The following is a 23752-nucleotide window of genomic DNA, read 5'->3' on the forward strand; positions in this document are numbered from 1 at the left end:
ATTATTAGTCCCGAGATTCTTCGCATGAATCAATAAATGCATAGATCCGCATTTAACTATTGAATTCCCCAGTGGTCTGGTGGTAGAAGCTTTGTCAACCGTGTCAGAGGTTCCGGGTTCTAATCCGCCCTCATATAGTTTTTTTTCATTAAAATCAAAGATGTTCATCAATGCTTGTATATTAAGACCATGGACACGTTTGTGTGCATTTAGTTTTGTGATTTCACCGGAAAGAATAGAGTCTCTCTCAGCAACGAGCAGTGTGCACAAGCCAAAAGAGAATGTAAACCCTGACTACTTTGATTTGATTGGCCATCTCAATCATTTTGACATTGACGAGGGCTGTTAGACCACATTCGTTTCAACTGTCTGATCAGCTTTGTTCGTCTGTTCCTGTGAATCACGCGGTGTCAACCAATTATACTGCACGAGCGAGGAGCGAGCCATCTCTCTCTCTCTCTCTCTCTCTCTCTCTCACTCTCACTCTCACTCACACACACACACACACACACACACACACACACACACACACACACACACAAAGAAGGCAGCAAGCATGGCAGGCGCTGCAAACGCAACGACTCAGCAAAAAGGTGCTTTTCAGAGCAACGCGCGGGCCGCACTAACACTAAACTTTGATGTCAAGTAGGGGGCCACCGCAGGCTGCGAGTTTGAGACCCCTGATGTACAGATATATTAAGAAGAATATCCATCATTCCAGTAGAGATTGCTGATGGCCTGTGTAGTAATGATTCAGATCTAGAAAATTAGCTTTATATTTTGACAGTTACAGATTTAAAATACAAAAAGGTGGGAATAAAGAATCCCAATCCCAATTTCAGCATAAATGTGTTTAGCAGGAGTATATGGTTCTAAATAGAACCGGCAGTATGAGTACGGCTAAACTATTTTGGAAAATTATCTAATTGCGATAAAATTTTTTTTAAAAAACAATATTGCGATCTAATATGTGATTATTTTTTAAGCTCTTTATCTTCTGTATTATTCAACAAAGGTACTACATTTGAATTTGAACGAACTTCGCAATCGTTAAAAAAGTACGTTCTATATAGTATGAATGAATGAATGTAGTATGAATGTAATGCAGACATACTACATCCGCCATGTTGTCATGATCATGTGACCTACCAGCGTCAGTTACGTCCCATCACCTCCATTCATAAATCTTCTCCCTTGGCCTCATGGGATAGTAAAGTGTCCGTATGCACACCTCAGAATCTTGCCGGAAGTGGTAGGCCATCCGGGTATTTTTCGCCTACTGTTTCACTTCAATATCATAGTTTTACTATGATTTCGGACATACTACTCTGTTGGTGTACTGTTTTTCGTTTACTATATAGTAGAGAAGTATTTGATTTTGGACGCAACTTAACCGTCTGATAAATGGCTTGTCTTGTAGAATGTGCGCTCAGCACTGCTCTCTATAAACAGAGTACATGTGATCGCGAATCGAAAACAAAAAGCGAGCTCCCTGATGCACGTAAATTAGGCTCCATACAATATCCTGTCTCCCAATATCAAAGCTATCTTAGGCTGGACTGTGTAGGTGTAAACACCTTTTAGCTATGCTCTCTGTTTGTACTTTGAATATTGAGAGAGTACTTTAATTATGGTTGCACTTGTTGTTTGCACTTATTATTAAAATGTAGAAACAAGCACAGGGAATTTTGTGTGTTATTATAATAATGGGAAGATAATTTGATTGCAGTGTCATTCAGATTAAGACTGTACTTTATTGTAGCTGTTTTGTATCATTGTACTACATAATTTAACTCTGTGTTTCCACATGAAAGTTTCTCATAACTCTTTTGGCAAAGGAGAGTAAGAGAACACAAAAATGAGTCTTCATACTGAGAGAGAAGATGAAGACACTGAAAAGAGTTCTCCATCTCCTGGATTAAGCTGTGTGTCTATGAAGAGGGATCAGTCCATGAGGAATCTCCCCTCTGCATCCAGTGATGCAACAGTGACCTCTGATCCCAGGTAAGACACTGGCAATTGTATCATTGACAAATACTTTTATTCACAGTGGATACCAGAAGCCTGAATTGGGTGAGTGGTGATTAGAGGTCGACCAATAGTGGATTTTACCGATATCGATAATTAGGTTGGACCGCTCTTGCCGATAACCGATTAATCAACCGATATTTTTAAAAATGAATACTGGATAAAAAAACATAAGCAAAACAGTGCTGAACTTTATTACAAGAAGTAAAAAACAGTACTGATCCATGAAAATGTGCTAAATTAAAATAAATAAATAAATATGAATATTAAAATGAGAAGTTCTAACAGAACAAATTCTTCAGAAAATAATTTAAACATTAAAATATTACAGGTCAAATTTGTTTCTTTACATATAACCTAGAAACATGCATGTACATGTCATACTATGCAAGTCCCTATACAACAAGGATGTATTAGCTTACATGAACTATATGCATTATGCATACATTTTTGCAGCATGTATTAATATGAGCAATACAATTGTACCTTGATCATTTATGTTAGTTCATAGTGCATTAACCAAGGTTAACAGATAAAAATTCTAACTAAATTTAATGTTGAAATTAACATTCTAATGATGAACAATACGTCCGCAGCATTTATTAACCTTAGTTAATGTTACAAATGGAATCTTATTGTAGAGTTACCATTTCATACAAATCCAGACATTCTTTTTTAGAAGGAGATTATCTAATAAAAAACGAATGCGCTTCTGCTTTGTTTATGTTTCTGTCAGCAGCATGATGATATAGTTTGTGTTCTCACGTCACTAATTTTATATGTGCAACATTTGGGTCGGACTTGCGTGTGATATCACATTGATTTAACTGCTTGAGGTAGCGATAATGTTAGCGTCCTCTCAGCCTCGTCGACAAACATACATACTGCTGTTCTTTACCTGTTAATGCAGCATCTAGTCAAGAAATGAATTACTATATAATGATTTGGCAACAAGTACTGTAGTGTTCTGTATTCATGCCGTTCCTCTGTCATGTTTTAAACGTGCATCTGATGTGTCAGCGCTCTCCGTTCAGCGCAGTCTCACGTTAATGTAAACAACACAAGGCGTCAGTGAGTTATTTCGCCTCTAGAGGCCGCTCTCGTGCTATATAATGCCAACAGACCCTTCTCAACACTCTTGTACTGTGGAATGACAACGCACCCTTCTCAGCCGCTCCAGCAACGGACGCAACCTGGAAAAACTATTGTTTTGATTTTTTATTTTTCAGATAACCGATTGTTCCATCAATCAGCTATCTGTGCCGATTAATCAGCAAAACCGATGAATTGGTCGACCTCTAGTGGGGATACTGTACCATCACAGAGAAGCACAAAATCACTTTTCTGAACGTTAACTGCCACTGTTCCTCACCTTTTAGAATGATCTTCACAACTTTTCCAAACAGATGAATTGCTTGCGATTTTCAATAAGTGTCTAACAAATTTTCTTTCAGCACTAAATTATCTTAAACCTCTAGCTCTCTTGCTTTCTACTAATGTGTGTGTATATATATATATATATATATAATGTGTGTATAAATGTATGTATGTATATATCAGTGTGTGTGTATATATGTGTATGTATGTAGGTATGTGTATATATATATATATATATATATATATATATATATATATATATATATATATATATATATATATATATATATATATATATATATATATATGTGTGTGTGTGTGTGTGTGTGTGTGTGTGTGTGTGTGTGTATTAGGGGCTGCACGACTACTAATTTCTGCTAGTCGATTTCTAATCAAAACAATACTTGAGTTACGCGGCTACTCATGGTTCTCGCTGGGCCGCAGATTTTTTTCAGTCAGATTGATAATCACGAGATATAGAAAGGACAGGCCAACGTACAGTTCTCCACACATGATTGTTGTCGTCTTAGCCAGCGGACGCAGTATGGGAAGCAGCTGTTCAATCAGATCCCAGCAAGATGACTTTATTGCCAGAGTTTTTTGATACTGTACATTAGTTACCGCTTCATCAGCGAGTACAGCTTGCACTGGGATTCTCTGCTCGTAAAGCCGATCCAACATGTCGAACGTGGAATTCCATCTAGATGCACAATCACTTTGGAGTTTTCTCCCTCTGATGGATAGCTGCTCCTGACGTCCTTTCAATGTGCGAGTCGCCACTGAAGAGTGATGGAAGTGACTAATGACACGCCTCGCTGTGTCAATGGCCTTCGAGACCACAGGTAAATCCAAACCTGCCTTAACTGCAAGCTGTAATGTGTGCCCGCTGCAACTAATGTGGTGGGGCAAGGCCTCACAGATTTACATGGCCAAGTTCATATTGTTTGCGTTGTCATGAACTGTGCAGAATGTGCGTAACTCCCACTCATTAATAGTGTCTGTGAGCTTCTGCGCAATGTTGACAGCAGTGTGTCTCCCTGGCATGATAGTGGTGCCCAACACCCTTGATTTCAACTCCCATAGTTCATTGATGTAGTGAGCCGTTATTGTTATATATGGATCCATGGTGCAAGAAGTCCAGAGATCAGTAGTAAGGGAGACGTTCTTGCCTTTCATTTCAGATGTAATGTCCGCTTTAAGAGAGTCGTATTTGTGGCCAATTGTTTTCCAGAGTGTAGTATTCGATGGAACGGTGTAACTGGGTTCAAAGAAGTTTATAATTCCCCTGAATTCCTCTCCTGAAACTGCAGAGAGTGGTCTATGATCTATCTATCTATCTATATACACATACATATATACATGCATATATGTAATTTTTATTTTATTTTATGTGTTTCTCTACTTTCACAGTTTCTTACATTCATCTCTTTTCTAGCATCAGTAAAATTTTAGAATTTTGTATTGCAGCAATACCCATGTTACTGTCTTCCCTGAAATGATCGTTGTATTTCTTATTTGTAAATGGCTTTGGATGAAATGCATGTGCTACATGAATACATGTAAATATAAATATATGGTGCACATACAGTATATCTAGTTCTCTAAAATTCTGTTTTATTTGTTTATTTGTTTGTTTGTCTTTTGTCAGCATCAGCAGGAGGAAGAGGCAGAGATCAGAGTCTCCAGAACCCAGCGCAGTGTCTACGAAGAGTAACAACTCCATGAGACCACCCCCTGCATTCAGTGATGGACCAGTGACCTCTGACCCTCCGTTAGTATAAACATTATCTTGCTAATTTATTGTAGTGTATCTCAGATAAAAAAAAAATATATATATATATCAATGGAAAAACTCAAAACCTACCACTATATAAAAGCCAATATTTGAGTATGTAACATATGCACAACATGAAGAGGGGTGCAAAATATATATAATATATGGTAACCGATCTATTTCTGATGGTCTTTAATGGTCATTCTAATGGCTTTCCTTTCAGTTTTAGCAGGGGAGAGACACATGAGCTGATCAGATCTGTGCCGTCCTCTACATCCCACTTTCAGACTCACATCATGCAGAACAAAACTGAAGCAGTCCTGCAGACACACACACTGGAGACTGGAGACCTGCAGAGAGTCAAAGACCAGCACAAAACCAGCATGAAGAACAAGTACGAGAGATTATTTGAGGGAATCAAACTACAAGATGATAAAACCCTCCTGAACAGGATCTACACCCAGCTCTACATCATAGAGGGAGAGAGAGAAGGAGTGATTGAAGAACATGAGGTTTTACAGATGGAGAAAACAGCCAGAACACAACACTCACAAGACACTCCAATCTACTGCAATGACATCTTTAAAGCCTCACCTGGACCAGGATGTGAGGAGAAAGACCAAATCAAAACTGTTCTTACTAAAGGCATCGCTGGAATCGGAAAAACCGTCTCTGTGCAGAAGTTCATTCTGGACTGGGCCGAGGGAAAAGCCAATCAGGATGTAGATTTCATGTTTGTGCTTCCATTTCGAGAGCTGAACTTGATCCGAGATCATCAGTACAGTCTTCACAGACTTCTGCTGGACTTTCATCCTGAACTTCAAAATCTGGACTCAAAGGTTTATGAGGAGTGTAAAGTTGTGTTCATCTTGGATGGTCTGGATGAAAGCAGAATGACTCAGAATGATTTCAGAATGATTTCAGACTCTCAGAAAGTTTCTGATGTGACTGAGACTTCCTCAGTGGGTGTGTTGATGTCAAACCTCATGAAAGGAGAGCTGCTTCCCTCGGCTCTCATCTGGATCACCTCCAGACCAGCAGCAGCCAATCAGATCCCCTCCAAATACATCAACCGTCTGACAGAGATTCAGGGATTCAATGATCATCAGAAGGAGGAATATTTCCGGAAGAGAATCAGTGACGAGCATCAAGCCAACAGAATCATCTCACACATCAGAAGAGCAAGAAGCCTCCACATCATGTGCCACATACCCATCTTCTGCTGGATCTCATCCACTGTGCTTCAAAAGCTCCTTGAAGAAGATCTGAGTGCAGAAATCCCTCAAACTCTGACTGAAATGTACATCCACTTCCTGCTGATTCAGATCAACATGAGGAATCATAAGTATGAAGAGAGAGATCCAGAGAAACTCCTGCAGTCCAACAGAGATGTGATTGTGAAACTTGCTGAAGTGGCTTTCAAGCAGCTGATGAAGGGCAATGTGATGTTCTATGAGGAGGACCTGAGAGAGAGCGGCATAGACGTCACTGACGCCTCAGTGTATTCTGGGATTTGCAGTGAGATCTTTAAGGAGGAATCTGTGATTCATCAGAAGAAAGTCTACAGCTTCATTCATCTCAGCATTCAGGAGTTTCTCGCTGCTTTCTATGCATTTTACTACCATGTGAATGAAACTATGGAGGGTCTGATGAATTTTGTTTCACTACAAAATCTGTTTAAATGTGCAGTAGATGAAGCCATTGAGAGTGAGAATGGACATCTGGATTTGTTCCTGAGGTTCCTGCTGGGCGTCTCACTGGAGTCCAATCAGAGACTCTTACAGGATCTACTGACACACACAGAGAACAGCTCAGAGAGCATTAGGAGAACCAGACAGTACATTAAAGAGAAGATCAAAGATGGACATGGACTCTCCACTGAAAGATCCATCAATCTGTTCCTCTGTCTGCTGGAAGTGAAAGATCAGACTCTGTCCAGAGAGATTCAGGAGTTTGTGAAATCAGACAAACACTCAGAGGAGAAACTCTCTCCTGCTCACTGCTCAACAATTGCCTACATGCTTCAGATGTCAGAGGAGGTGCTGGATGAACTGGACCTCAATAAATACAACACATCAGATGAGGGGAGAAGAAGACTGATACCAGCTGTGAGCAACTGCACTAAAGCTCTGTAAATTAAGGCTGGAGTTACTATATCATATTATACAAAATAATAATATGGCATTTAATTATTTTAGTTATGCGCCTTGCTGAGTAACATTTCAAGTAAAATAATATTGTATTATATATTTCATCCTTTAGATTTGCTGACAGTAATCTCACTGGTCAGTCCTGTGAAATTGTGTCACTAGCTCTTCAATCCTCAGACTGTGTCCTGAGAGAGCTGGATCTGAGTAATAGTGACCTGCAGGATTCAGGAGTGAAGCTACTCTCTTGTGGACTGAAGAGTCCTATCTGTCAATTGCAGATACTGAGGTATTAAGAACATACAAGCGATAATGTACTGTCATCTGATCATAATGTTGATGTGTGTCTTTATATTTTCTGTCTATTTATGTATGGCTGTAGGTTGTATTTCCGTAACAAATATGTACTAAAAACTGAAAAGTTATTATTTTGTACAGACGACAGTGTTGTCAAAATGATTCCCATTCACACAGATCCGCAAAAAACACTAAAAAGGCTGTATTATGCATGCCAGGCCAGTAGTTGGCAATGTCAATTTGTAAAGAAACTGCGTGTTTGCGCACATAAATGTTATTTTAAATGCATGCCCACAGACTAAACATGTAATACACATGTGCATGATGTCTCGGTTTTCACAGATTCACATTTTTGTACTTTACACGGAGATGATAACAGTATTGTTTTCAAAAGAGTTTTAAACTTTTTTGAGTCTGTTTTCAAACGTTTGTTTTCAGGCCCCCAAAACGCTGTTGTTGTGTAAATGAACTCCCAAAACGCATAAAAAGTTTTCCATTTTCATTTGAAAACCGTGTTGTGTAAACAGCCCCTGAATCAACACTGAACTTATTTAATCTGAACAATGACACATATTTTCTTTTTAGAGGTGCTTTACAGCAGAATTGAACTTTGTTTGCATCATTTAATCATTATTTTCCCGTTGAACACTGTAAAGCTGCTTTGAAACAATCTGTATTTTATGAATCGCTATAAAAATAAAGGGGACTTGACTTGTATAGTGACAGAGGAAGGCTGTGGTTATGTGTCAGTAGATGATCTTTCTCTTGACGTGTCTGTAATAATAATAATAATTATTAATAATAATACTTTTTATTTACTTGGCGCCTTTCAAGGCACTCAAGGACACAGTACAAACAGGATAAAAAAATAAGAAGCAAACAAGACACAACTCATCAATCAATCAATCATGTCATTAAAAGGCATTCTAAACAAAAATGTTTTTATCTGAGCTTTGAATTGGGAAATAGAATCCAGCTTTCGAATGTGTAGTGGTAAAGAATTCCATAACTTAGGAGCTGCGCAACTAAAAACGTTTTTTTTTGACGTGTCTGTAGATGTGACTGTGTGTTTCTGACTGTGTGTTTGTAGGTTGTCAGGCTGTATGGTGACACAGGAAGGCTGTGGTTATGTGTCTTCAGCTCTGAGTTCAAACCCCTCACACCTGAGAGAGCTGGATCTGAGCTACAATCACCCAGGACAATCAGGAGTCCAGATGCTCAACGACAAACTGAAAGATCCAAACTGCTCACTGCAGATACTCAAGTATGTGAGGCAGTAATGGGGTATTACTCAAGATCACTAATACTGCTAATCTCAGATGGGTGCAGAGTTAGAAAATAAATCCGGCCAACCCACCAAATGCAGACAAAATCAACCATGGCAGAGAACACTATCAACTCACATGCCAATTTGGAGGGTTATGAATTTAAAATAATTTTCCATCACTTTGCAAGCCTTAGCTATGAGATATTCCCCTCTTGGTTGAGCCTCCAACATTAGTGTAATAAAGTGTAAAGAGAGATGCGCTTCACCAGTCCACATTTTTACAATTCACACACATGCTTTGTACAGGAACAGAAACCATGGTTGTTGTTTAAACAGTTAGCATTTGAGGCTACAGCATCAGAGAGTGAAAAAGTGTTTGTGTTTGAGTGCTTTATATTGAGAAATAATGAATCATTCATGATCGTTTCTAATCTAAACATTAAAGGTCCCATGGCATGGATTTTTTTATTATTTTATAATGTTTCCTGAGGTGTACTTATATTGTTAGTATGGTTTTTACATCAAAACATGTCATAATTTAGAAATAAAAGGCATTTTTCTATACTGATATTAGCCCTCTGGCTTGAATGCTCTGTTTCAAGGGGCGTGTCTGCTGTGAGAAAACACCCACTGTTGTGATTGGCTGACATCTTTACATTTGAAATGAGTATTCGATTATGTGGCGGAGGGGGAGTGGTTTAGCGAGATCTGCTACAGAGAGATGGGCTGCATGTGGACCAGAGAGACGTAGAGCTGGATAAAGATAGCTGAGAAAGTTTTATTGTACCGAGTTGTTGAGAGCGCAAGTTTATTTTGTTTGTATCTGAGAGTTCTGAATAAACACAACTCCCAGTCACGCGACCTTTTGTCTTCCTCCTTATTCTACGAACTTTGTAACATGTCCCCTCTAAACACCCTAAACTACGTTTTTTTACCATCACAGCCGTCGAGATGAACGAATCGTCAAAGTGTTGACTATAGCATTATTTTTAGATCTGTTCCCATCATATGAAAAGCTGCAGTGATGAGCATTGAGTACACATGCAGTCTGTTGATTGCGTGAATGCAGTGATCTCGTCATTGCAGCACTATTTCTCTCACGAAATGCTTTGACCACAACTAACGGCAAACATGACATCGACATGAATACAGTAAGAGCTTTGTGCAGCATAACAATGTCATTCATTATAACGGCAGTTTGGGCAAGTGTGCAGATACACTCGAGACGTGTGATTGACAGATCCGAACATTATAAAGATTGTTCTTTGATCGCTCTCTAGTTTAATCATTTGAATAACAGATTTTTTTCCTGCTACTAACAGAAACAATGTGAAGTTTATCGTTTTAGTCACTGGCTTGATTCACTGATGCATTACACTTAGGGCATCAAGACGGCCAGCGGTGGGACTGACAGTATTAAATGATTTCGAAAGAAAGTCTGTGTGAACTTGAATGATTAGCTACACATCAGAAATCACTGATCACAGATAGGGTTGGGCACCGAGAACCGGTTCCAACTTGGAACCATTTTAAAAATTAGGATGCCATTGGAATCGTTTAGAAATTTTGTTTTTGATTCCGATCATCGGTTCCAAACGCACAAGTTTTGGTTTCCATAGTGGCCACCGGATTTCTGTAAGTGCTTGCCGCGCCCGTGTTCTATTGCAGCCATGGGGCATGGTAAGCGGTGCTCAAAAGTGTGGCTTTATTTCACTTTTAAAAAAGCCTGGATCGGCACAGTGCAACACATGTGACAAATGTATTACTTGCACGGGAGGATGCACTACAAATATGTACAAATATGTGGTGTACAAATTAACGAGTGTAGCGTGTTTGACATGCTGCGCAGGTCCACTGTCTCGTCCTCCTCGGGCAACCCTGCGCTAACCAACGTTATTAACGGGATAGTTCAACCTGAAATTAAAATAAAGCCCTCTTTTACTCACCCTGCTGTTGTCCCAGTGCCCTATGTCCTTTTCCATTTCGGACCTCAAAAGCAGAAATAAAAAAAATAGTCCTGCATGCGCTCCTTCCTATTATGGCAGTTAATAGCAAATGTATCACGCAATGATACAGGGAGAGGCGTGCCATATCTGGAAAGTGTTCAGAGGCATACTATAAGGTTTTGCGAGAAAGAAACTGTATTATTCAGTCAAAACACTGAGCTCGGCCATTACTCTACGCACGTTCCTGTGTGTACGCACTCAGAGCCGTCAGCAGGCGCCGGCGCTCATGCCTACTATAACTGGCACTGTTGTCATGGCACCCAGGATAAGCACACACACACACACCATTTTGAGAAATCAGACTCAATAGAAACAAACGCGACTCTCGTCTTTTATATGACGTATATGATAAGAAATAATACAATAATACTAATAATAAAACCTCCTGAAGTGAATGTTGTGTACCGGTTGTCATGACAACATTGCGTGAGGCTACTGACGGCTTGGAGTGCGCACACACAGGAACACGTGCAGAGTAACGGCCGAATTGCCCACGCTAGTAGCAGCCCTAATATGACTGCTGCTAATGCTATTGCTAAACCGGTGGAGACTCTGTGTGAAACTCCATTCACCTTTGCAGCAAAGCAGCGGAAAATGCCAGCGGAGAAAGTCCCAAAACTAAAACTCATTATTGAATCAAAATAAAATTTTCCTCAGTGAAATGGGCCTCTGACATGTTTTTGACTCCACCCCTCAAAGAATTGGAATCGAGAATCGAAAAGAACCGAAATCGAAAGTAAGAATCGGAATCAGAATCGTTCAAATCAAAACGATGCGCAACCCTAATCACAGATCAGGCATTAATTAACACTGTTGCTCACTGTTTGTGGCGGTGCTGTCGAATCCATATGGTAAAAATATGTTTGTAAAGCCTGTGCTGACATAGCGACTGATAAACTGAATCCATTTTCTCCAAATTCTCTGGGCGGGCAAAGCAGAGGAAGGGGAGGTAACCGTTCCCCGTATGACGACATACAGGGAAGATTCCAGATCGGCTCGCCTGAGCTCTCATTTTCTCAGAGGCAGAGAAAGACAGCCAGAACTCGGTTTACACCTATCAAAATTTCTAGCCACTTGGGGACCATATACAGGCTAGGGGAACTCATGTTAATGTTAAAAAACCTCATAAAATGAAATGCCATGGGACCTTTAACAATTTGTCTTTTATATTTGTCTTTTTCTAGTTTGGATCATGGAGAACATTTTAGGATCACACCAGGACTGAGAAAATGTAGGTCTTTCCACTATTACACACACATACACTAGGCGTGTAACGTACACAAAACTGACGGTTTGGTACGTACCTCGGTTCTGAAGTCACGGTTCGGTACAGGTTCGGTACAGCAGTTTTACAAAATTGCTTTTTATTTATTTTTATTAAACAGTGGTTCACTGAAGAAAAAAGTGTCTGTCCTTAAATTAATTAAATTATAACTAAAAGTTTATTGAAGATATTGCTGTAAACTATAGGGAGCTCTTACTTGCACATTAATATTAAAGGTTAACAACAGAGCCCAAACTATCTGCCTAAATTCAGTTGATATTTATTTTTAGCTATAATAATCAACACTCAAATAACATAGTACGCAAACATGTAAACTTCACATAAGGCAGTTCCCTTTCAATCGGTCACGTTCGACGTACGTCGGAACTGACCGACGAATTGGGATCTGTTTTCAGAGACCACGCATTCCACGCACTGCCCCGCGTTGCGGGTATAAATACGGAAGTGGAAGAACCGCATATTGCTTTCAACTTCGGACCCGAGCATTACGTTTTTGTATGTTCCTACGAAGAGTGTTTTTGCTAAACGAGTCAGAGAGGTCCTACCTGCTTTCCTGTGTCCAGTGTCGGTGTGACGGTGCCTTGCAGCGGTGGTCGCTTGCAGAGAAGAAACAAACAGCTGTTGTCTTAGCTCGCTGGGCGTTTTTCCTTTGAGTGCTCACAGCGGGCTTGCACCTTTGAACTGCTGTGAGCCGCGACCATTTCCCCTGTGTGCCTCGGCACTGATCGGAGCGGTTTTCCTCTTCTAAAAGAGCAACACGGTTTGACCCTGCGTCTTTTTCAAGATGTCATTCAAACCGTGTATTTCTGGATGCGGTTGTTTCCTGTCCTCATTTGACGGCCACGATCTCTCTCACATATAAACGTGTGAGATTGCTTTCGTGGGTGGTCCTTGCTCTCTCAGGAGAGCATGATCACGTCGGCGTGTTGTTCGTCTCACCTTTCTCGTAAGGGCTTGAGCGTTCAGCGCGCCGTGCCGTCGAGCGCCGGCTGACAGCGGGGGTTGCCACGGCAACCCAGCGCGTCACTCGGCACTCTCTAGATGCGCGGTCCAGACTATGAAACCTCAAATGGGGTTGAGTCCCTTTGCTTATTCCCTGATCTAGTTTCTTTTCTGGTGCGCCAGGAAAGGGCTATTTTGGCTAATAAGCCTTGGTGACCTGAGGATTACAGTGGGGCATCCCCGCCGGGTACATCTCTTCGGGCCTCCACTCCGCAGCCGTGATAACGCAGCTCGGATTGCTTCATATGAGACCGTTTTAACGCTGGTTGCACGACGAGTCCCGAGATGGCCGTGGCAGAGCGGTCAGTACCGGGTCTCAGTTACTCCTTACTGTCGCCAAACCTTCAGTCCGTGGTCAGACCCCTCGTTTCTCCGGGCTGGAGTGTCCTTAGAACAGGTGTCGAGGCATGCTGTGGTCTTCACGGATGCCTCATCCACGTGCTGGGGGGCCATGTACAACGGGCACGCAGTTTCGGGTCTATGGACGGGGCCCCAACTGCGTTGGCATATCAATTGCCTAGAGTTACGGGTGGCCCTGGCCCGGTACAAGAAGCCACTTCGGGGCAAGCTGGTCCGTTCAGACAGCACTGCGGCCGTTGCGTACATCAACCGTCAGGGTGGTCTACGCTCCCGTTGCATGCTCCGGCTCGCCCGCCATCTCCTCCTGTGGAGTCAGAAGTTTGTGAGGTCACTTCGTGCCATTCATTTCCCAGGTGCGCTGAACCAGACAGCCAACGAGCTCTCTCGCCAGTCGACACCTCCGGGCGAATGGCGACTCCACCCCCGGAGCGTCCAGCTGATATGGGACCACTTCGGAGTTGCACAGGTAGACCTGTTCGCTTCCCCGGACTCGACCCATTGCCAGTGGTACTACTCCCTGACCGGAGGTACCTTAGGCACAGATGCACTGGCGCACAGCTGGCCCCGGGACCTATGCAAGTATGTGTATCCCCCAGTGAGCCTTCTTGCACAGACTCTGTGCAAGGTCAGGGAGGACGAGGAGCAGGCTTTGTTAGTTGCGCCCTACTGGCCCAACCGGACCTGGTTCCCAGAACTCACACTCCTCGCGACAGCCCCTCCCTGGCCGATCCCCCTGAGGAAGGACCTGCTTTCTCAGGGGCAGGGCACTCTATGGCACCCGCGTCCATCTGGAATCTCCATGTCTGGTCCCTGGATGGGACGCGGAGGTTCTGGGTGGCCTGCCACAAGCAGTGGTAGACACCATCGCTTCAGCTAGAGCCCCCTCTACGAGGCGCCTCTACTCTCTGAAGTGGAACCTGTTCGTCGAGTGGTGCTCTTCCCGCCGGGAAGACCCCCGGAAGTGTTCGATTAATGTTGTGCTTTCTTCCTGCAGGATGGGCTGGAGCGAAGGCTGTCTCCCTCCACCCTCAAAGTGTACGTCGCGGCAATAGTGACATATCACGATGCAGTAGACGGTAAATCATTAGGTAAGCACGACTTAATCGTCAGGTTCCTTAGAGGTGCGAGGAGACTACATCCTCCTCGTTCTACCTCGGTACCCTCTTGGGACTTAGCCCTGGTGCCCAGAGCACTGCAGGGTCCTCCATTTGAGCCTTTGCAGTCTGTTGAGCTAAAAATCCTGTCCATGAAGACAGTTCTCCTGATTGCATTGGCCTCAATCAAGAGGGTAGGGGACCTCAAAGCACTCTCGTCGACGAATCGTGCCTAGAATTCGGGCTGGCCAACTCTCAAGTTGTCCTGAGACCCCGGCCTGGATACGTGCCCTAGGTTCCTACCACTCCCTTTCGGGACCAGGTGGTGAACCTGCAAGCACTGCCTTCGGAGGAGGCAGACCCAGCCCTAGCTTTATGTCCCGTCCGCGCTCTTCACGCTTACGTTGACCGGACTCAGAGCTTCAGATCCTCACAGCAGCTCTTCATCTGTTACGGGGGCCAGCAGAAGGGAAAGGCTGTCTCCAAGCAGAGGTTGGCCCACTGGATAGTGGATGCCATTGTCTTGGCTTAACCAGTCCCAAGACGTACCTTGCCCGTTCGGGTTGCGAGCACACTCAACAAGGAGTGTTGCTTCCTCCTGGGCGTTGGCTCAAGGCGCCTCGCTGACAGATATATGTAGAGCTGCGGGCTGGGCGATGTAACACGTTCACTAGATTCTATAGCCTCCGTGTAGAGCCGGTGTCTTCCCGCATTCACGGGAACGTGACCGACTGAAAGGGAACGTCTCGGTTACGTATGTAACCCTCGTTCCCTGAGGGAGGGAACGGAGACGTACGTCCCGTCGCCAGGTGCTGTGCTTCAGCTGAAGGCCCGAGTCACTTATCTCGGCTGAAAACAATATGCGGTTCTTCCACTTCCGTATTTATACCCGCAACGCGGGGTGGTGCGTGGAGTGCGTGAACCGTATGCCAATGTTTATTGGCTCGTTTTTATACACTCAAAGTAGATTGGTCTCTGAAAACAGATCCCAATTCGTCGGTCAGTTCCGACATACGTCTCCATTCCCTACCTCAGGGAACGAGTGTTACATAGGTAACCGAGACGTTTTTGCAATAACTTATAAATCGAATTATAAAATAGTTTTTTTCTCCAATTCGTTGTTGGAATATAATCTTTTATACACAGTGACTGTCATTTTCATGACAGGTTTATTTAAACTTACATGAAATAATTAAGACATCACTAACAGGTTAACCCCTAGGAGTCTGAGCTGTTTTGGGGCCCTTTAGAAGTTTTGACATGCTCTGACATTTGTGTTATTTTCAGTTGCTTATAAACATATTAATGGCAAAAGTGTAATTACACTGTATTCAGCACAAACTGGGCTACCATAATATGTGAGCAACATGTATGTACATGCTTGTATTTTCGAGAGAATACATTTTTTAAATTAAGGCTTCAAAACACACAATAGATATGTGTTCACAAGACCTTTAATTATTGGGTGTTTTTGCATTGAATTTTTGCTTCAAAATGATGTGAGAATCAATGAGCCTACTCATTCACATAAAACAATATATTCATTTACTTTTTGTAAAACACTTTTTCTTTACTCAGGCCGTATGCGTGTAGGCGTGAACGAACCATGAATAATAATGTGATCACTTCTGAGAAATGAAAGACCCCTGCATAATAATGAGCTGCATAATGAATGAGCTTCAGGTAGGCCTACTAGATTTTAGGTTTACTAGATAAGTACAGTAACAGTAAAAAAAAATAGTTTTCTGGGGGGGGAAATCTAAATGTGTTTTGCTTAAAGTTTTTACTTAAAGCAAGCTAAATTATCGGCCAAAAAAAGAAACAAGATGTTTTTGAAAGAAGAGCTAAAAAAAAAAACCTGTAATATTGTGACACTGAACCCAATTCAATATTCAATAAATACAAATAACTGAATAATTGGTAATGATGAATGTTATAAGTAAAATATTTGGGATTTAAAACAACATAATGCAATGCAATTATGATTTCAAATAGTATCTGGTGACTTCTGGACACTTTTTCCCAGTCATTTCAATGGCAAATATTTTCTGAATAATTTGTAAACAATCAAATACACACAATACTCAAATATAATTTCGAGCTTCAGTCAGAAACACGTGAAAGGTATGAGCCAGCACTAAGGCTATTGTCTGCTATGTATCAAATATACTAATATATTTATTATACCAGTCTGTTATATTATATCAAATATATTAAAAACATTGATTAAAATGAAGATACAATTTATACAAAACGAAATTCAGTTTAAAGAAAGCAATTAACTTTGTAAAAAAATACCAAAAATCAACAACATATAATATAATACACAGCAAAAACTCCAGTGTTAAATTAACACTCCTCAGAGTTTATTTGACTCCACACTCAAGAGTGTTAAAAGTAACTCTGAAGAAGTGTTAAAGTTAATGAGATAATTAAGAGATTAACTAAGTGATGATTGACCATTTGTGAAGACACCTGATGATAACAAGCAGAATCACTGAATGCCATTTTTAAGTCACCATTATGGTGATCGGTGTTTGCTTTAGTTGGGCTCTTGACCCTTGACATTTTAACATTAATTTATGTCTGGCCGCTTTATAAGACCAGAGAAAATGTGACCAGATGTTTTTGGTTATGTTTCGACAAAATCTTCATGAGCCTAATTTTTGAGTTAGGTTTACTTTATTGATTACAGTAACCCTGATTCTACAGCATAAGATCTGCTGTTTTCAATATAATCAGAGGGATTTCAAAAAAATAATCTGTTCAAATAAGGTTTGAACTTCTCTGTCATTTAGACACACAGAGACATCAAGAGTCAGCGTACGAATCTACACAATGGTGGTCATCAAAAAGATTTGAGCAGTGCATTCTGGGTGCACCAATCAAAACTCACCAATGGCTCCCAGCATGCATTGCAGCATGAATAAATTATAAGGTTAATTGTTTTAGGAATTTATTTTCTAACCATTTTCTTTTATTTTTGCTGTTTTATGTGACTTTTTAATAGCTTGTTTTGTGATGTTCAGAGTTGATCTGTGTATCTGAAATGCTGTTTGTCACCATTGTTGAGATTCATACGCTGATTCTTGATGTCTGTGTGTGTCTAAAGCAACAAAGTAGTTGCAAACTTTTTATGTGCAGAATCTCATGCTGTAGCTTTACAGAGCTGTTGAACTCAATAATGTAATATCTAGGGATGGGTCGCGATTTTTTAATATTCGATTAGTTGATTTAATTATAGAATATCGAATAGTTTGTGCGATTATCGTCCCCAAAAAAAATCCCCTTGTTTTCGGTGCTGATGTGGTGGTGACGCGTTAATGTAACTAGAGGGAGGCACTGCCAATAACGCACCTAAAAGCTGTCAGTCAGCTCCCAGGGTGTTTTATAATGGACATGTTTGCTGCGGTCCGAGCCTGATTCTTCCCTCCGCCTCCTGGTCTGGTTTCACACTCAACTTGAACACTGATGCGTTTGCGTTCATCTTACGTCATCACAAACGTGCACGGGCATGATAGAAAACAGAACGCGGGTCAAATATAATATATATATATATTTTATTATTATTAATTTAGTGCTATTATGTGCAGCTGAGTAAATGACACTTGGGGTAACTGTATGTGTGTCGCTTGAAGGCGGCTTTGCTGCTTGCAAACAGACTCTTTTGAGGAGACAGTGAATTGCCATTAATTTGCTGCCCTGATTGCACTCTATGCGCGAATACACTGCATCTCAGGTAAATCATCAACACTATCATCACTTACATGTATGTTATTGAACTTATGACATTGTAATCGGCTAAAACGCATGCGCTGGTTACTTTTCTTTCAGAACAAGTGCGCACCCGAGTGTTGTTTGCACATTCACGTGAATCGTGGCACAGCTCCGAGAGCAACCAAACTCTGGTTGTGTGTTCTCGGGTTCGGTACCTCAGTGCACACCAAGCTCTGTATGTAAGCTTTCACATTAGCAATTTTTCATGCGAACCGTGCTCCATTTCGAACTAAACTGCCAGAGTAAAAACACCCTGAGACAACAGAAGAAGAACACATCTCACGCGCACACTGTAGACTTGTGGCATATAACGGTTGCGGTAACTTGGGGCAATGTCAAATAACAGTCATATTTTTCAGCATGTTACAATAATTATATGGCTTGAGTTGATATAGCCTATTCCCTAATGAATTAAACAGTTTGTTATCATACAGATTGAGAGCGTGAATGGTCTCTCTCCCTCTCTCTCTCTGTTTATATGCGTGTAGCCTTTACATGCGTGCATGCGGGGGAGGAGTTGCGATTTTCGAATAAAAATCTAATAATTCCCAGCGATCTTCGAATATTATTTTTGCTTGAAATGCCCATCCCTAGTAATATCACCACATCACCCACACAATTAGAGATTGGTCTCATAATGATATTAGTCCATCAGGTCACTAAATGATGGTTACATTAATAATGTTAATCTAAACATAATCAACTCCTGAACAGATTTTCTCTGTGCTTTCTTTGCCATAACAAAATGTGTTTTCTAAACACGCAGTTAAAGAAGCCAGAGAAAATAAAACTAATGTTAAAAAGTCAACCCTTGACTTGATGAGCCCAAATAAAGCAAACACGATCACCATAATGGTGACTTAAAATGGTGACTCTTTCCTTCAGTGATTCTGCTTGTTATCATCAGGTGTCTTCACTAATGGTCAATCATCACTTAATTAATCTCTTAATTATCTCATTAACTTTAACACTTTTTCAGAGTTACTTTTAACACTTGAGTGTGGAGTCAAATGAACTCTGAAGAGTGTTAATTTAACACTGGGGTTTTTGCTGTGTAGTTAAACATCAATATGAAGCAAAATTCGTTTTAAAAACATTGATTAAAATTAAGATACAATTTATACAAAACGAAATTCATTGTAATAAAGGCAATTAATACTCAAATATCATTTCCATCTTCAGTTCATTTATGAGACGCGTTCAATGCAGCGCTAAGGCTATTGTCTGTTATATTGACTTCTTATAAAATAAGAAGCAACTATATTAAAAACATTGATTAAAATTAAGATACAATTTATACAAAACGAAAACAGGCCAAATAAATCTTGTCTAAACAGTCTTGCGTCATGTTGCATCAGGGTTTATATTTAAACGGTCTTTTTGCGTTTAATATTCACAGATGCTAACAGAATAAACTTAGCCTACCACAATCAGCCCTCAATCAGCTTTCCGTGAGGAGAATTATTCCAGGATTATTCCTCAAAGCGATGTATCTGAACCATAGCTTCACTTGATCTGTTTTTATGAGTTTATGTGTGTGTGGGCGTCGACGCATGGATTGCCTGTATTTGAATCTGAATGACCGTGTGGACCGTGGACCGTGGGCGTGGCTGCATTAGCGGATAATGAGTCAGTAATGAGTCGACTGATATCTCCCACTTTTCACACAGATTACATAAACACAGAATATTTGTTTTTTCGTTTTGATGTACATGGTTTAAAACCTGACATTTCAACGTTTCTTTAGATATATGTCTCATGTTTGTGTGTCAAGTTTTCACTAAGCTACAGGTCATTTTCTGAAGAGAATCAGATTAGACATAATTTACAGAGAGGCTGAAGATCGCAAATAATGTTTGTTTCCCTTATTTTGCAAAAAGCAGAACAATTTGTTTTTATTGTGACTGTACACAAAAAAATTGAAATTTAACAGATTATAATGATGTATAACACTTGCCTGAATGATAAAAAAACGGCAGAGTTATTTGAGTCTCTTTGGCACTGATAAGAAAAAAAGAGAGCCAATTGTGCCGGCGCGACCGCCGACTCGAGGGTTAAGTAGAATATAATGAATATATAGGCTAATATAGTGCATATATTTAATGAAAGAGTTGATTTCTCTAGTGAATAAAATTCTGTGGACACTGAATGACTGCCTGAGGTAAATGTGATGCTACATGACATTGTTTAGTTTACAAGCAGTTATATTGGTCTTTCCGCCGTTGAAACACTGATAGAGCGATTACACCACACATACAGTAAGTTGTAATGTATCCGCAACATACCTTCAGATGTTCATTCATGTTTATTCTTTAGGAAGAGATGATCGATCACGTTCACGCGCGTCGCGTCTCGCGTGGCTGCTTAAACTTTGATCATTGATCAGTCATGCCACATTAAAGAGCGTCAAAACGGCATTGTTTGAATTTTGTGATAAAATGGACTGAATACATAATATGTTCTTGTAGGAACTAGGATTGAAGTGTGTTTCGTGCTTTAAACAAGCCTACTGTTAAAGATTGCATTCGGAAACCATTCACCGGTTTCAACCACGCGTGCACCGAACCGAAAGCCCCGTACCGAAGCGGTTCGTACGAATATGTGTACCGTTACACCCTTAACATATACACATGTAAAACAGTTTTTCTTGTAATTTTCATCTCTCTTCTTGTGTTCAGATGCCTATAATCTCACACTGGATCCAAACACAGCAAACACTAATCTCATGCTGTCTGAGGACAGCAAGAAGGTAACATATGTCAAAGAGCCACAGCCATATCCTGATCATCCAGAGAGATTTGATCATCAGGAACAGGTTATGTGTGGAGAGAGTCTGACTGGACGCTGTTACTGGGAGGTTGAATGGAATGGATGGGCTTATATAGCGGTGACATATAAAATAATTAAAATGAAAAGCGTAAGTGACTTTTGGTTTGGATTCAATGACAAATCCTGGAGTCTGTACTGCACTGAAAACAGATACACTGCCTGGCATAATAATAGGAAAACTGACATACTGACCTGTTCATCCCCAAATAGAGTAGGAGTGTATCTGGACTGGTCGGCTGGCACTCTGTCCTTCTACAGTGTCTCTGACACACACACACTCTCACACTTACACACATTCAACACCACATTCACTGAACCCCTCTATGCTGGATTCAGGGTGTTTAATTCCTCATTGTCTCTGTGTCATTTCAATGATCTGCGGTGAGAAACAACTGAGAATTCATTAAAATAATGGTCTCTTTAATGCAGCCACAAACTTTTGTTCTTACATAAAACTTACATGATTAAATGTTTAAGACCCTAATGTCCAAAAATTGAAGACTAATTGGAAAATAAATGTTGGAGGAAGGAGGGCTTTCTCAGGACAGGAGTGATTCTCTTACTTCAGGATTTATTGGCATGTCATAAAGGAAGCATCTCTTTCCATTGTTGATCCAAGAAGATCCCTCCATCCTGTTTTGTGTCGTCCCAGCTGATATTTTTCTGACTGTTAAACAGAAACTCGTTCCTGAGTGGTATTCCAGAAAGCAAGGTTATCTTACCGTCAAACATACCCTGAACTCTGTTAATTAACCCAAACTTTGCTTTCTCGAGTTCTGCTGGTTCCAGAAACGTACACCTATTACGTTTGCTAGATTCTATAGCCCTTGTGTAGAGCATGTTTCCTCCCGTATACTTGCCTCCAGCGGCCAGTAGCGCGGGGAGATTGCTCAAGTGTCAACTTTATAGACTAAAATAACTAGTTTCTGGCGGTCAGCGGTACGCAAGTCGATTTGCTCTAAAAGAGTGCACTAAAAAAGTCGACTTAAGTACCTCTGACCGCCAGAAGCTAGTTATTTTAGTCTATAAATATTATCATTTACCAATTACCTAAATCCAACAATCGTGTGAAAACACTTACACATAATTTGGCACTTAGAAATAAAAATTGTTTGTTTTGAGATGCATACATTTTTCACACTTGCATATCTGTTTATTTTGTAAATATATACTCAATATGTAAACAAGTCACCTTTATTTATGTTGCACTTTGTACAATACAGATTGTTTCAAAGCAGCTTTACAATAATAACAAATTCCAATTCTGCTGTAAAGCATCTCTAACAAGCTGAAACTGTTTTTATTCTGCTCATCAGTGTTGACTCAGCAGTTTAATAATGTTGATAAAGTTGGTGAACACAAGATAGTAGTGTTTTAAATGTGCTACATCTGTTTGGCGTGTATGTGGCTAATCATTTGATGTTTGTGTGTAGAGTTAGGCTACTATGCAAAAAACTTTTTTTTCTAAACTGTAGAAAAGTTAATCTAGCTTTGAATGAAGGGTTTGCTTTTGTAAGAGATCCGTGGTGTTTTGCATGTTGTGTGTGTATTTTGTTGTTTTTGTGTAGTTTGAAGAATTTGAGTCCTAGTTTCAGAAATTGTGTATAAGCATTTTTTTAAACTGTAATATTTGGTTACTGTTTTTTCTTTGTTCATGCTGATTCACACTGTTATGTTAAGTCTTTATTTAGTCAATGTCTTTTAATAAAGCGCTTTAGTTCAATCATTCAGATCTAGTGTGTGGTTCCAGTATCTGTCTGTTTCTGTGATTTCTTCTCTTATCTCTCACTCACAGGTTGTTCTGATTGTTCTTCATTGGTTTCTCTCATACTCTGAATGAATGTTGTTTTTAGCTGGATCAGATCCAATACGTACTGGATGGTGGTGTGTTTTGGCGACGTCATAGATACATGCGCAGTACCGATCTCTGGGTTATAACGCGCATGCGCTGGTCTTAAGTGACATTTATGCTCAATTTTGTATTGAGGTGATATTCTAACCTGTGTAGTAGTACTAATAAATAGTAATAAGTAATTATTGATGAATAAGTAATTATTTACATAAATGTGATGCTTAAGTTATCCTAGTTTCTCAAAAATAGTTAAAATCTTAGAACATTTTAAATCACATGATTTTAGAGCTTTTATACCTAAATTTGATGGATTAATAGCATGTCGTCACAGTATTATTTTTATTTAATGCGTGTATATAGAACATTTTAAAATAAAGTTTAAAGTTTATACTTAGTCTTATTTGCTGTTGAGTGGAAGCAAAAATGAGTCAAGTAATTGTCTCTGTAATTTTAATCCTAAAGGTACAATACAATAAGGTCTGTAAACAACTTAAAATACCAGTACACATTCAAGGGAAAATGCAAACATAATAACAGTACCAAGAAAATAAATCTTGTCAGATGTCAAACTAAAAAAAGTGCTTAATGACATTTTGTCTGGTAAGAGTACCTTCTTTAATGGCTATACTCATTTTTCCACTGTGATCTGAACAAAAG

General features: G+C 40.3%; 1 protein-coding gene across 1 annotated transcript in view; it reads left to right on the forward strand.

Annotated features, from left to right (window-relative positions):
* Window positions 1-22974, forward strand: part of LOC307124380 (protein NLRC3-like) — a 46249-nt gene extending 23275 nt beyond the window's left edge. Inside the window, exons 2-8 of the mRNA XM_079813538.1 lie at window positions 1815-2004; window positions 5054-5176; window positions 5403-7310; window positions 7442-7615; window positions 8714-8887; window positions 12081-12127; window positions 21093-22974. Of these exons, the coding sequence (XP_079669664.1) occupies window positions 1859-2004; window positions 5054-5176; window positions 5403-7310; window positions 7442-7615; window positions 8714-8887; window positions 12081-12127; window positions 21093-21628 (3108 nt within the window). The 5' untranslated portion in view covers window positions 1815-1858 and the 3' untranslated portion in view covers window positions 21629-22974. The remainder of the gene's footprint in view (window positions 1-1814; window positions 2005-5053; window positions 5177-5402; window positions 7311-7441; window positions 7616-8713; window positions 8888-12080; window positions 12128-21092) is intronic.
* The last annotated feature ends 778 nt before the right edge of the window (window positions 22975-23752 follow it).

This window comes from Gobio gobio (assembly GCF_949357685.1).
Source record: "Gobio gobio genome assembly, chromosome: 3".
Classification (NCBI taxonomy): Eukaryota; Metazoa; Chordata; class Actinopteri; order Cypriniformes; family Gobionidae; genus Gobio; species Gobio gobio.